We start from the raw sequence: 15,254 nt of genomic DNA, 5'->3' as shown, positions 1-15,254 counted from the left end.
GCGGCCTCCTCTCTTCGACAGGATGGGCGCGGGCCACTGCTTACTCTCTGCCTTCTTCCCCACGACCCTGTGACTCCCACTTGCACTTCATCTTGTTCCAGTACTCTGATGACACGGGCGCGGCGGGGTCGTGCTCAGAGCAGCAGAGGTGGCCTTCCAGCGCGGAGGGGACCAGCGCGCCCTTCTCATGCTCCTTGCAGAACGAGCGGGGGCAGAACTCGCAGAAGGCGGTGGCCGCACTGCCGCACTCGCTGCACTGGTGCCACGGGCATTCCCACTTCCCTAGGGAGGGCAGGAGAAGCGCCCAGGTTAGTGCGGCCTGGGCTAGCCAGGGAGACCAGTCCCAGCCTTGCTCTGGGCTGGAGCCTGCCTGCCGCGGAACACGCTCTAAACTGCAGCCAAACACAGACCTGGGCATGCCTCGATGTGGATGTGAGCAGCCGGCCCGGCCCGGTGCCCGGGTGCCAGCATCCCCTATGGTAATGGTGGAAAAGGAGCCCTCTTCGCTGGCTGGCAGCGAGTCTTCCCGCTTGCTGTCACTCTACTGGGCCTTTCTGGCCTGTGCCAATGGCAGGGAGCATATTCCAAGTCACACGCGGCTGGCAGACACGCGGTCAGAGAAGGGGCCTGGAGGTCCAGCTTACCGTACGGGGGCTGCGGCAGGTTAAGGCATAGCAGGTGGTATGCTTTGGGACAGTCTTTTTTGTCACACATGACCAGCTCGCCACCATCGCCACATCGAAAACAGAAATCTTCATGCATCTGCTTGGGCTCCGCTTTGACCTTCCGTCTCTTCTGTTTTAACTTAGCATTTCTGGCCTTCTCTTCTGCTGTTGATGCGCATGCCGACTGGCGGGGAAGAGAGAGCGTGGTTTCAACAGCCCACAGCGTATGCAGCTCCACAGAACCCTCCCCCGACCTCACGCTCGCTCCCTTCCCCCATGTGCAAGTGCCTGACCCGCCAGGCGGACTTACCCTGTGCCAGGAAAGTAAGGCTGTGTTTTCTCCAACTCTTAAATTGCAAGGGGGCTGGTACACCCAGCAGCGCTAACCCACCAATGCTCTGTGAATTTCTAGCTGAGATATAACCCACATACCACAAAGGCCACCATCCTAAAGTGTGTAAGTCAGTAGTGTTTAGTACACTGCTTGGCCAGCCCACGGCCCAGTGGTCCAGGGAGCTGGACCCTGCATGGCCAGCTACGGTCCCAGATCTGGTGCCTTGAAACACATGGACATGCATGTGTGCCACCCCCCGCCCCCCCATCCTGCAAGGATGTAGACCAGTAGAGGGGACCGCCCTGTGCCCAGGCCCCGTGGGGATGTTCTTCCTCTCCCTCTTCCTATCTCTGCAGAGCGCATGTGACCCTGGGAAATTTTTTATTCTTTCCAGGTTTTGTTAATTTCAAATCAAATCAGAAATACAAATACAGGCGCTGGCTGGTGGCACGGTGGTTAAGTCTGGACTCCACACATGGCCAATTGCTGTGAAGGTCTCAGACCTGGTGGCTGGCTTTCTCTCTCCCTATCTGTGGTAAAATAATAATAATAATAATAATAATAATAATAATAAAAAATAAAACTGAATAATTTTTTTTTTTGGAGAGGTTTTGGCTATAGGGTGCGTGTGCTCGCCAGAAAGACAGAGACAAAGAGATGGAAAGCGAAACTCTCCCCCCAGGGGTGACGGCCATGCCACAATCCCTTCTCCTCCATTCTCCTCTCGGGATCTTGGGCACGCACACACATGTGCCTGGCATGAGTTTAAGCCACCGGGTCCGGGACTCGAACCGCAGTCAACTATGTGGGAGTCCAGCGACATAGCCATTACGCCAACTGCTAGTCCCAAACTGAATACTTAAAAAACCCCCCAAATATATTTTCAGAAGCTGCAAGTCCTTACAGACATAGGCTTCGTGGGGAGTCGGAGTCTGAGCCTGGGGTAAGCACGGCGATGACCAAGGGCCAGCCCCGGGCCCCTGTCCTGGCAGCCTGAGGGCTCGGCGCCCAGTGGTGCCCATGCTCCTGTGGCTCCGGCTGCCCTGCACTGACCTTTGGTCGCACTCCCAGAAAGCCGCTGCAGTTCTCTGCCCCACAGTGGCACTCGGTTCTGCCGTTGCCCAGGCAGTCCAGGTTGTAATTGAACGTTAACTCCATCCCTAAAACACAAGGGAAGTGATGGATCAGCACAAGTTGGGACGGGGCGCCACCACGGCCGTGCACTTGGGAAGAGGGCAGACACCCTACTGCACGGAGACTCCTCCTTCCCCTGGGCCCCACCCACGGAGGACAGTGACGGACAAGGGGGAAGAGAAATGCAGAGTCTGAAGGGAGCCACTGCCACCCCCAACGGTTCGAGCAATACCAAACAGCCTGAAAGGAGGAGATTATGTGGAGAGTGAGCCATGGGACCTCAAGTAGCCAACTCCGTGGTTTGAGTCCTGGAGGAGAAGGGACAGCGTGGCCATACTCCCTAGGGCACGGTTTCTCACTTTCTCTCTGTCTCTGGTGAGTGAACGATCCCAATAGCTTAAAAAAAAAAAAAAGCCATATCCTTTTACAGAAGAGGTTGAAAACAATGGAATCGGGGCTAAGACCCTGCCACCCGTGTTCACGTATAGGCAGTCCTGGTCGGACGTGAACTCCCAGTGAACACTAGCTTCCCAGTGAGACAGAAAGGGAGAAGTCTCCCCCCAGGGGCGACGGCCACGCCACAGTCCCTTCTCCTCCATTCTCCTCTCGCGGCCGCGGCAATGCGCGGCCTCCGGAGCCATGAACACCCGAGACCACGGTCAGTGCTGCAGACGGGGCCGGCTGACCACCGCCAACCTAGACTCAAGCCAGGGGCTCCTGCGCTTCCCTTCTCCTTGAACAGTCCACAGTGAGCTCTAGAGACAGCTTAAATGTGCCTTGGCCACGCCGTTTCCTACGCATTTTCCTACAGATTTAACAAAGGGGAAACTCGCTTGCTCTGCAGCGCTGGACAGGCAGGGAAAATGAAGGCGGTCACTCTGGCTTTAGAGGCATTTTATGTCTAATGTGGAACAGAATGATCCTTCAAAGTAAAGACAAAACAACACCCCCAGAAACCAGCTGATGTTAACACAAGCTAACTACTTCTGGTATGTTTTAAAAAGAAAACAACAGCTACATCTGCTGTACAGACGGTGGGCTGGGAGGAGGGTCGTGGGCGCAGAACCCCTGCAGGCTCGCGCTTAGGAAGGCTCCTGCCAAGTTCCCTGTGGATTGTGGTTTTTTTTATTGGTAGACAGCACTTGATGGCAAACAGCACTTAATCTGAGTAAACCCAGCCTTGCAGAGTGATGTCCTGCCCTTAAGGAGACACCCAGGGAGGGCCCAGGGAGCACGGTACCTGCAGGAATGTCGCAGAGAGCGAAAAGTCCGACTCGGACGTCCCCGTTCACTGTCCACTTCTGGGTCTCACAGTTCGGGTTACAACTGTGGTTCATAAAGCGGGAATAGTTCCCCTTCGGGCCAGCGTCGATGATGCGGTCCTGCAGGAAGACAGGAAAGGAAAGGCGCCTTTGACCTGAAACTAAGGGTAAGCCACCTCAGAGACGGCCACGGCAGCGAGGCCAGGGGGAGTGCGCCTGGCTCCCGGCCACGCAGGCTGACACGCCCTGTGGCCAAGCCCGGTGGCCCAGCCCCCGACCTGACTTGAAGTCCTCCCAGGCAAGGTAACTGGGACCTAGGCGGGCAGTGGGCTGCGCTGTCCAAGGCTGCGTCTCCAAACAGGCTACAGAACACCCGCCTTCGCAGCTGCAGGCTGTGGGTCAGGGCGGCACTTCCGACAGGAGCGCTCGGCTCCAAGTGCCCTTCTGTAGTAAGATTTGTGTCAGCCCTCCTCTCTCACTCGAAGCAGGCAGCAAAGCTTCCTGGGGGAGAGGCAGGTGCGTTCAGGCCCTAAAGCGGGAAGGAGGGAAGACGAGAGCCTTCTCTCCCAAGTAAAGGCCTGAGATCTGAGGGCATGCTGTCCAGTACTCCTCTACCTGCTGCTTCGATTGCTTAAGGTTCAAGATACAGTGGCCAACCGAGCAGTCAGGGTCCCTGGACCGGACCCGAGCACAGGGCTACGCCCGAGGACTGAGGCTCCTGCACGCTATTACACAGCCGGAAGGGCTGTGGGCGGAAAGAGCGGGGTGCAAGGAGCCAGGCTTCACGACCATCAGAAATGGCACTGGCCTGGCTGTGGAGGGCACAGGTGGGGACGTGCAGGGCACTGGAGCGTGAGGGAAGCCTGGGATGACCTGAACACACCAGGGCACCCACAATCCTGGCCAACTGAAAGACTGGGAGAGGACTGTGGCCTGGTAAGACCTCGCCAAGGGTTCCTGTCTCTGTTTCTGTCTCTTTCTCACGAAGGAAATATATAAACTTTTTAAAAATGGCATTTTAATTTGTGTTTACAAAATATGTCTATGAAAGTTATGAAACGCTCAAATAACGACATAGCAGTTAAAACACTTCTTTGGAACGATCTCTTCATTTTAACGGTGTCCTGACTCGGTTTACGGCTGGCCTGGAAGGCAGGAGATAGAGTACTGGTCCTGGCTCTCAGAGCTGCAGCACGACCCGCTACGCACGGCGGCGGAAACGGGGCGGGATGGCGGTGTGAGCCGCGCCCTTAGTTCTTAACGTACGTCAGGAGCAGATGGACGTCGCTTCCCCAACAACACTCATTGCTTTCCTAACTCATTAAAAGGACCAGTTTAAACACGGGGCACAGTTTAGAGTGGCCGCTATGCCAGAACATTAGCGACAGTTTACAGCGTCCAACGGCAGTGCGACTCTCCCACAGTGACAAGGAAGCTGCGGTCCAAGTCTCCAGGGACGGAGAGCTGGGACAGAAGTCCAGTCACACGACCCTGCTCCCGGGCACCTTCCAGGACTTGGCGCCGCTCGCTCGTCCTCTGGTAGAAGGAGCATGTCACGGGAGGCAGTGCTCTGCCTACTGGGAACCACTGTCAGTTACTTGGGGAAAACATTCGAAAGGACTAAGTTCGGCCTAAAACCACATAACGAGATTAAGAAAATCCCTTTTTCTTACCAGAAATAAAAAGCAATTTTACCTTGGTAACAGTTAACATATAAAAGTTAGTTACACTGTTCTCGTGGGCTCGCTGGATTCGCAGCCGGCACTCTTCTTCGTCGATCAACTCGCCGACGTACTCGTTCACGAACTCGCCCTGCGGAGAGGGGAGGGATGGCCACGGAGTCAGCGTGGCGGGGACCCGAGAACACCGATTCCGCTCCGGAGATGAGCGGGGCTGTACTCCCAGGTATTCGGGGTCTGTTTTTCCTGCACGAGTGCCTGAAAAGGTGATGATCTGTTGACGCTGTGAGCGTCCATGCAACGCTATGTGGCGTGTCTCGGCCATAAGGCTGACTCCGGTCTTGAAGACCATTCGAGAACAGACTTGTACTAGTTTGCGGTTGTGGGGGTCAGAGGTAAGACCTGGGGAAGATGGGGCTCTGAAACGCAGGGACTCCTCATTCCGAGGCAGCATGTGCAATCACAGAGGCACGCAGGCACAGCCAGACGCTCAACACCGCACGCCGCAGACCTCATGTGGGCTCACGTGTTACACACGCGTTTGTGTGTGCAGTATCGTCCCGGGGTCTCAGAGCCATTTTACACCACAGATTCCTGTCACTGCTCTGTCATCACAGCCCCTCCACCTGGCCACGACCAGGCTCTTCTACCCAGGCGTAGTTCTGCCATTCCAAGAGGGTTCTCTGGGTGGACTCCCACACGTAACCTCGGAGACCGGCATGAGCAAAGGCACTGACAGAGCTCAGCTCTTCATTCACTAAGGAGCTGTCCACGGTGGCAGTGTACCATGGTCTGGTTAGCGGTGTCCCGTGAACATCACCTCGACTGTTTCCAGATGTTGGTTATAAGTAAAGCTGCTGGGACCAGCAGGTGGTGCATCAGTGAAGGTGCTGGACTCCCAGGGCGGTGACCGCAGTTCGAGTCCTGGACTCGGATGCTTAAAACCCATGCAATGCAAGGTGCGTGTGCATGCTTGCCCAAAATCCTTCAAGGAGAACGGAGAAGAGATTGTGGTGTGGCCATCCTCCCAAGGGGGTGATTTCTTACTTTCTGTCTCCGTCTCTCTGGCAAGTATATGTACCCTATCACAAAAATCTCTCAAAAAAGTAAAATATTAAAAAAATAAACAAGTAAAGTTGTTTATGAACATTCTGGTAAAATTTTTTGTTTGTTGGGGGCCAGCAGGTGGCATGGAATTTAAGGCATTGAATTGCACATGGCCAACTGCATGATTCAAGTCCCAGACCCAATGGTTTGAAGATCACACCAGGCACGTGTGTGTGCGTGCCCAAAGCCCTAAGAGAAGAACGAAAGAGAAGGGATTGCAGAGTGGCTGTCACCCCTAGATGATTTCTCACTTCCTGTCTCCCTCTCTGGCAAACCCATATGCCCTATAACAAAAACTAAAAACAAAACAAACATGCGAAACAGACACACATAAATGAAAAGCTTGTTAACCATTTATGATGGCTAATATTATTTTATGAAAATGAATGAATACTGAAAATGTTAAAAGTGCTGGCATCAGCTGTTATAAACTTGATCCCAGGGTAGGTCGTAGTGCACAGGGCAGCTGCAGAGAAACGTGCTGAGCCATGGACACCCACCCTGGGCGACCACAGCCATGGGAATGGGTGCAGAAAGATGACCACAAAGACAAACACAGGACATTCTGGTCTGTATTTATTAACACATGAACGGGTGTCTACCTTCACAGACAAATTCCTGAAAGATGAGATACCACACTATTATCAATGGTCCCTCTAATTAGGGACTGAAAGATGAAGAGGACACTTATTCTTCTATCTTTTCTTAATGCCGAGGGTGTGCATGGGGGGGGAAGGCGAGGAACAGAATAAGGGAAGGAGGGAGACCAATGTTCTGCACAGGGACGTGAACACGACAATCCTTTTTCCTCCAATTCTCATCCTGCAGGGTCCTGAGCATGCTGGCATGTTTTTTTAAGGCACCAGGGCTAGGACTCAAACCCTGGCCAGCCATGTGGAATTTGGCTTCCTCTGCATAGCACTTAACCACTGTACTACAGGGCTAGCTCCACTCTACTGTCTTTTTTGTATTGTTTGACTTTTCTTTACTACACTAGATGATTTTTCTTAAATTACAAAGGTCATTTAAAATTTTTTTGAAAAGGGTGCACGTGTTCGTTAAAGAGAGAGAGAGAGGGAAGGAAAGTGAGAAACACCCCTGGGGGGACGGCCATGCTGCAATCTCTCTATTCTCCTCTCAGGATTTTGGGGTCACATGCACACACACCCAGAGCGGTTTTACTTCTTCTTTTTCTTCTTTCTTTTTTTTTTTTTAAAGAATTATTTTATTTAACTTTATTTACTTACTTATTTTTTAATTTGACAAGAGAGCGACAGAGCACAAGGCAGGGGAGAGTGAGAAAGCAAGCCACCAGGTGTGGGACTTGAACCACAGTTGGCCACGTGGGAATCCAGAGCCCTGAACGCCACACCACCTGCTGGCCTCAAGCTCCCGGTTCTGGGGTATGAACAACACTGTTGGCTATGTGAGATCCAATGTCTAAATCACTCCATTGGCCCACATTGTTCTTCCATTTAAAATACGGCCTTCCGGACCGGCAGGTGGCATAGTGGTTACCATGCTGGGCTCCCTCAGAGCCAATCCTCCAGGAGGTTAAAGGGCCTGGCCCTGGATTCATGACTGAGGGGTGCTGGAGCAAATCCTGGGCCTGCTGGTTGCTACTTCTTTTATTTAATTTTGAGGTGGAGTGAGAAAGCAAGCTACCAGGTCCCAGAACCGAACCAGTCAGCTGTGTGGGAGTCCAGCAACCTTAATTACCACGCCACCTGCCGGCTCCACCCCAAGACATTTTTTTTTTTTTAGAGGTTTTCGCTATAGGGCTCGTGCGCTCGCCACACAGAGAGAGACAGAGAGACAGAAAGCGAGAAATCACCTCCCAGGGGGGATGGCCACGCCACAATCCCTTCTCCTCCATTCTCCTCTCGGGATCTTAGGTACGCACGCACACGCACCTGGAGTGAGTTTTAAGCCACCGGGTCCGGGACGCGAACCGCGGTCAACTACGTGGGAGTCCAGTGACATAGCCATTACGCCAACTGCTGGTCCCAAGACATTTTTAACTGTTCTATTTTACCTTCAGACTTTAAAATAATTTAGATTACAAAGTAAAACAATGTTGCAAATAGATTACCAATGACCTTTCTCTTTTTTTCTTAATCTTTATTTGCTTTTTTAATTTGACCAGATAGGGACAGAGCGAGAGTTAGAGTGGGAGTGGGAGTGAGAGTGAGAAAGCAAGCGGCCAGGTCCAGGACTCAAACCACGGTAGGCCACGTGGGAGTCTGGCGTCCCACTAAGCCACCGGCTGGCCTCACCTTTTTTTATTTTAAGAGATTTTTTTTTCTTTCTATTACTTCTCTTTTGCTCAAGAAGTGCCAATCTCTCTCTTTTAAATAATCATTTTATTTAACTTTATTTATTAATCTATTTATTTGTTTTAATTTGACCAGAGAGGGACAGAGCAAGAGAGAAAGGGAAAGTGAGAAAGCAAGATGCCAGGTCCGGGACTAGAACCACATTCGGCCATGTGGGAGTCCAGCGCCTTTAACCACCATGCCACCTGCCAGCTAATCTCAGTAAGAAGTGCCAGTCTCTTAACGTGGGTGGGACGTTCTGCATGTTGCCCGACCCTCTCTTCTGTCCTAGAATCTTGCCCACTGAAGCCACAGCTAGGAGGCGCAGGCCCACCCTGCCCGCCCTGCTGCTACCTTCTTAATGCTCCTCTTGGTGCGGAGGCCCCAGCCTCGCCGCTCGGTCTTGATGACCTCGGCATCAGGGTAGAGTCTTTTGGTGAAGCACTGGTTCTGACAGCGGTCCCCGGCTGGGCACACCTGCGGGTGGCACTCATACTGCAGCATCCTGTTCAGGCACTCGGACTCCAGGCCGCAGGGGTTCTCGTCTGCAGGCTTGCAGTTACAGCGGGGGATCTCGGCCAGGTCGGCCACCTGGATCTGGACCTTCCCGATGACCTTGTTGGCCTGGAAAAGGAAGTCTCCCGTGAGCAGCGCAGGTGTGAGCAGGCAGGCGTGAGCAGGGCGCTGACAGCAGCTCCGTGGCTCTGCCTCTGCTGCCTGGTAGAGCGACGGGCGAGAAATCACCTCCCAGGGGGGATGGCCACGCCACAATCCCTTCTCCTCCATTCTCCTCTCGGGATCTTGGGTACGCACGCACACGCACCTGGAGTGAGTTTTAAGCCACCGGGTCCGGGACGCGAACCGCGGTCAACTACGTGGGAGTCCAGTGACATAGCCATTACGCCAACTGCTGGTCCCAAGACATTTTTAACTGTTCTATTTTACCTTCAGACTTTAAAATAATTTAGATTACAAAGTAAAACAATGTTGCAAATAGATTACCAATGACCTTTCTCTTTTTTTCTTAATCTTTATTTGCTTTTTTAATTTGACCAGATAGGGACAGAGCGAGAGTTAGAGTGGGAGTGGGAGTGAGAGTGAGAAAGCAAGCGGCCAGGTCCAGGACTCAAACCACGGTAGGCCACGTGGGAGTCTGGCGTCCCACTAAGCCACCGGCTGGCCTCACCTTTTTTTATTTTAAGAGATTTTTTTTTCTTTCTATTACTTCTCTTTTGCTCAAGAAGTGCCAATCTCTCTCTTTTAAATAATCATTTTATTTAACTTTATTTATTAATCTATTTATTTGTTTTAATTTGACCAGAGAGGGACAGAGCAAGAGAGAAAGGGAAAGTGAGAAAGCAAGATGCCAGGTCCGGGACTAGAACCACATTCGGCCATGTGGGAGTCCAGCGCCTTTAACCACCATGCCACCTGCCAGCTAATCTCAGTAAGAAGTGCCAGTCTCTTAACGTGGGTGGGACGTTCTGCATGTTGCCCGACCCTCTCTTCTGTCCTAGAATCTTGCCCACTGAAGCCACAGCTAGGAGGCGCAGGCCCACCCTGCCCGCCCTGCTGCTACCTTCTTAATGCTCCTCTTGGTGCGGAGGCCCCAGCCTCGCCGCTCGGTCTTGATGACCTCGGCGTCAGGGTAGAGTCTTTTGGTGAAGCACTGGTTCTGACAGCGGTCCCCGGCTGGGCACACCTGCGGGTGGCACTCATACTGCAGCATCCTGTTCAGGCACTCGGACTCCAGGCCGCAGGGGTTCTCGTCTGCAGGCTTGCAGTTACAGCGGGGGATCTCGGCCAGGTCGGCCACCTGGATCTGGACCTTCCCGATGACCTTGTTGGCCTGGAAAAGGAAGTCTCCCGTGAGCAGCGCAGGTGTGAGCAGGCAGGCGTGAGCAGGGCGCTGACAGCAGCTCCGTGGCTCTGCCTCTGCTGCCTGGTAGAGCGACGGAGGAGGCCAACCTCACCTCCCCAGGGCAAGCTAAGGCTGGTGCCCTCTCCATCCACACCAACGTCCAGGGGCGCTGCGCGTGTCCCGATCCCTTCCCCTGGCCACGAGCACGCGGGCACTGAGCACAAGCGCACGCGTGGCCCGTGGCTCTCCGGGGTAGGGTATGGGCGCTCTCACCAGCAGGTTAGTGGTGGGACAAGCGTCTCACATAACGCGCTGCTCCTGAGCGCACAGAGGGCTGGAGGTGTCTGCACAGCTTGCAGCTGTGGCCCCGCGTGACACTCGCCAAAGCTCCCGCCCGTCCTACAGAAGACCGGGTGGTGTCGGCAAAAGGCCCACAGTGGAAAAGGGGCTCCAGCTCCAGAGGGCAACGCGTGTCAGCCGGCCAGTCCCGTGTGTGGTGGTAAAGACTCACTTTGATGTGTTTGTAAGGAGGGGGTTTCCGCGAGTGCTTCTCCATCTCTAGCGCTTCTTTACTTTCTCTTTGTGCTTTCAGTTCCTGGAAACGCTTTGCAGCTTCTTCCAGTGCTGCCAACGAGACCAGAGAGAGTGCATGAGCTCCACTGCAACTCCGCCGGCCGCCCCAGGGCTCTCCACCTCTGCACCTGTCCAGGACTTCCCATCACCTTCTGGAAGTTACCACGTCTCGCCTAACCAACAGGATCCAACCGAATCAACACTGCTCTGGGCACGCTGCTGCCTGAGAGGCCCCCGAGTGCCCAGAAGAGCAGCTTCTGATCTCCTACTAGATTTACCTTCACTTCCCTCTTAACCAGAAAACCAACTTCCGGCAACCGTGAAAAGGCCGAGGAGAGGCTCTTGGGGAAGCCGCCCAACCATCTGTGGCTCAGGACCTCACTGGAAGAGGGGCCCTATTCCCGGAGTAATCTGTTCACACAGAAGCACCTCTCACAGTCTCCCGTACCCGAATGTGCCCCAGCCCTGGAAGCCGACTGGCAGCTGTGGACACGGGACCATAACCCCGGTGGAAATTTCTCTAAGGCCAGAAATAGGTCCTATGCCAGGAAGCTGGGCAGGCGGAGGAGTCAACGCCGCGCCCCGGCTCCGCGTCACTGTCCGCGCTATCTACCTTACCTTTTTTGAAGGTCTTGTTAATACTAGTCTGGCCCTCAGCAAAGCTTTTGTCTCCTTCGACGTAAGGGAACACTCTGCCCTGGTGGACCCAGTAGTAGTCGTGAGAGCCGAAGAAGAACACGGGGAAGTCCCCCAGGTCATGTTTGAGGCCCTGGATGTTCAGGGGCACAGACCTGGGGTTGCAGATCTCTGCAGGCCACCACCTGCAAACCAAAGCGATTTCAGACGAGAGGATGGGAACACTCCACCCTTCCCAGGTTGAGAGGAGAAAAGAGAGGTTTTTCGTATTTTCAAATGTTCATTCTCATTCTAAGAATACAAAGTATCTGCTTATTTTTAATCCCCAAACTACACATCATTTAAAGATCCAGTAGTTACTGAGTTAATAAAAGAGTAAACACAAAGTAGGCCCTAAACACTTGATCTAGTTTCTTTTAAAAATTAATATTTGCTATTTATAAAAGAATGTATCTCATGGAACCAGCAGTTAGCGTAATGGCTATGTCGCTAGACTCCCACGTAGTCGACCGCGGTTCGTGTCCCGGACCTGGTGGCTTAAAACTCACGCCGGGCGCGTGTGCGTGCGTGCCCAAGATCCCGAGAGGAGAATGGAGGAGAAGGGATTGCGGCGTGACCATCCCCCCTGGGGGGTGCTTTCTCGCTTTCTGTCTCTATGTCTCTCTCTGTCTGGCGAGCGCATGTGCCCTACAGTGAAAATCTCTCCAAAAAAAAAAAAAAGAATGTATCTCATGAAAATGTTACAAAGTATAACAATAAAATTATACTGAACCTGTGACCCACTTAAGAATTAGATTAGCAATACTATTCCAGACCCAATTTCAACCCTAGAAAAATGTTTTCCTCCAAACTTGATGTCTTAATTTCGAGATTATCTTTCAAGGCATGAAAATATTTCTAACAGTCAAGGAAACCGTTCTGAGAATAAACGGATGCCACAGTAAAGAACAACCACTCCCACACAGGAAGCGTTTTCTGAATCTCTTATCAACTGGGGCAAAAACCTCATAGTCAGCTTTGCTAACTTAAAACATTTTTTTAAATTTTTTTTTTATTTTTATTTTTTTTACTTTTTTCCTTATTTTTACTATAGAGCACAGGCACTCGCTGGAAAGAGACAGAAAGTGAGAAAGCACTTCCCAGGGGGGATGCCACACACTGCCATCCCTGCTCCTTCATTCTCCTCTCAAGGTTTTGAGCATGCACACACATAAGCCCAGTGTGTTTTCCAATCACTGGGTCCGGGACTCGAACCATAGTCAACCATGTGGGATCCAACCACCCTGACCGCCGTGCCACCTAACATGCCACAAATGTCCTAGCTTTTATCATCAACTTGTATTTCAGACTCGAATTCGTCTTGAATCATAGTAAACGTGCAACAGGGAACAGGGTGGAAACACAGCTGCCCCACGCTTCGGTAACTGGATACTGCAGCAATTATGAAATGAAACATCTGTAAGAAGCATTTGACGGTTTCCAGGAACCGGGCAGACCAGGAATTGAAGGGTGAAGCACATGGCCAGAAAAGGGGGCCAACCGCAGTGGCTCTCCCGCGGGCTTCTGTAGCAGATCAAGTCTTTCATGTGAATAGTAAATACGCATGTGCTTTTCAGTCTCTTGTTTTAAATTGCCCAATAAAACCACATATTTAAAATATTATTAAACCTATCAAGCATTATTTACACAGTAAGTGATGACGTGGTTACACTCCCAGATTTATAGCACAAGACTTGAATAAGCGCCATCTGAAAGGTTTCCTGCTATCCATCTAAGAATTTAAACCATGGGAAAGAACGCTCAAGTTGTTGATCAGTATTTCATCTACCCTCAGAGCAGGCCAGGAAATGGTGACACTACTTATTTCTCAACGGTTCTAAGGTCCTTATGCACGTGAGTACTGCATTCACCAGGTCAGTCGGCAGAGACATGCTTTCTGCCAGGGGTTGCTCTGAGCCCTTCTGTTTCCCCCTGGGAAGCAGCACTACTTATTGAAAACAAACAGCTTCATGTGGCCCACTGGGCCCGACTGCAAAGAAATACATTGAGAATTAGCTCCCAGATGGAAGTCTTCCCGAAACATACCAGAAGAGCCTGACCTAGATATGAAATCTCACTGGGCCATGAGCGAAACCACAGCACTGCTTTGGGCTTCCTCAAGACGTAGTGCAATTAAAATCGAAGTATCAGAATAGAGTCAAAAGGTATTTTCATATCCATAATTAAACAATAAAAATAAAGGCTCTGAAATTTATTTGAAGAACTGAAGCGTCTTACACAGTTTTAGATTTTTCTTATTCAGGAATGTTTTATCTATTTTGTCACATGGTGTACCCCTCCCCACCCTGAAAGATATATATTTTTAAATTTATGAGAGCAGTATGTGCTTTTCTAAAAATTGAAACGGGGGTCTGGGCAGTGGTGCAGTGGTAAAACTGCCTCTGAGAGGCTGACCCACAGGGACAGCTCGGGGTTTGCATCTGAAGCCCCCAAGTGCCGGACATGCATGTGCCCATGAAAGGGTGCCGGTGAGAGGGTGCTGACTGAAGCTGGAGTGGGCTGTGGCACTGAGACCCTATTGGCGTGCTGACTTTCCATCTCTCTGTCTTGCCCATGGAAGAAAGAAAGAAACTTAAAAAGGCTTGAAGCAGCAGATGGCGTAGCAGTTATGCCACTGGACTCCTACATGGCTAACAGTGGTTCGAGTCAAGGCCCTGGGGTCGGGCATGTATGCATGCGTGCCCAAGATCCCGAGAGGAGGATGGAGAAGGGATTGCGGTGGTCATCCCCCATGGGGGGTGATTTCTCACTTTCCTTCTCATTGTCTGTCTGTTGAGCGCACATGCCCTCAGGAAAAAACCTTTATAAAATAAAACCCCTGAAACATTAACACAAGGCCTGGTCAGTGGTGGTGGTGCTGCTACATGGGAAGGTCCCAGGTTTGCTTCCCACCCCAGGAGTGTGGTGCCCGTGAGCCTGTCTGGCTGAGTCTGGGGGTGGGTCACAGTAAGGACTCTTAGGGACCCCTCCACTAAAATAAATAAACTTAAAAACATGAAAGCACTGGAAGAATTGGAATAATAATAATGATAATGATGATTGAGAAAAATAATGAAAAGCTAACGGATGATGAAGTGGGGATTTAATGTCTCTGTACTGACTGACATGCACGGTATTCCTTCTGGAAAAAGAGATGTAATACGCTGTAAAGTTATATGTGATTCAATGTGATATAAATAAGATTGTGATGATAATACATTTTTTAAAAAGAAAAAAAAAAGCACTGTAGAAATCTAAAATTAAAAAAGTGAAAACACCTTCCTTTGTAATCGTATCCCCAAGACTACTAAACATTAAGTGTATTTCTTTTTTTTAATTTTTTTTTTTTTAAAGAGATTTTTGGTATAGGGTGCGTGTTCACTGGAGAGACAGAAAGTGAGAAGTCATCCCTCAGAGGGATGGCCACACTGCAATCTATTCTCCTCTATTCTCCTCTCAGGATTTTGGGCACCCATGCACACGCCCAGCTGCCAAGTCTGGGCCTTGAACCGTTCACTACATGGAAGTACAGTGACATAACATAATGCCATCTGCTGACCCCCATGTGTACTTCTTTCCAGGTATTAAACAATGTACCTAGATCTAGCGTGTATCCCACTTTCTAAGCTTTCTAAACTCAGTTACATAT

At 51.3% G+C, this 15,254-nt stretch overlaps 1 protein-coding gene across 2 annotated transcripts in view; it reads right to left on the bottom strand.

Moving 5' to 3' along the window:
• The window catches only part of NSD3 (nuclear receptor binding SET domain protein 3), an 86,691-nt gene that overhangs the window by 722 nt on the left and 70,715 nt on the right, over positions 1-15,254 (bottom strand). For both annotated transcript variants that reach the window (XM_027769151.1, XM_027769150.1), the window contains 8 exons: positions 11,549-11,751; positions 10,869-10,981; positions 10,076-10,345; positions 5,091-5,207; positions 3,374-3,515; positions 2,053-2,159; positions 645-849; positions 3-282 (listed from right to left, as the gene is read on the bottom strand). In XM_027769151.1, coding sequence (XP_027624952.1) covers positions 41-282; positions 645-849; positions 2,053-2,159; positions 3,374-3,515; positions 5,091-5,207; positions 10,076-10,345; positions 10,869-10,981; positions 11,549-11,751 — 1,399 coding nt within the window. In that variant the 3' untranslated portion in view covers positions 3-40. The remainder of the gene's footprint in view (positions 1-2; positions 283-644; positions 850-2,052; positions 2,160-3,373; positions 3,516-5,090; positions 5,208-10,075; positions 10,346-10,868; positions 10,982-11,548; positions 11,752-15,254) is intronic.

This window comes from Tupaia chinensis, unplaced genomic scaffold, assembly GCF_000334495.1.
Source record: "Tupaia chinensis unplaced genomic scaffold, TupChi_1.0 Scaffold148801_1, whole genome shotgun sequence".
Classification (NCBI taxonomy): Eukaryota; Metazoa; Chordata; class Mammalia; order Scandentia; family Tupaiidae; genus Tupaia; species Tupaia belangeri.
The sequence above is the reverse complement of the archived record's forward strand: the minus strand, read 5'-3'. Positions and strand labels throughout refer to the sequence as shown.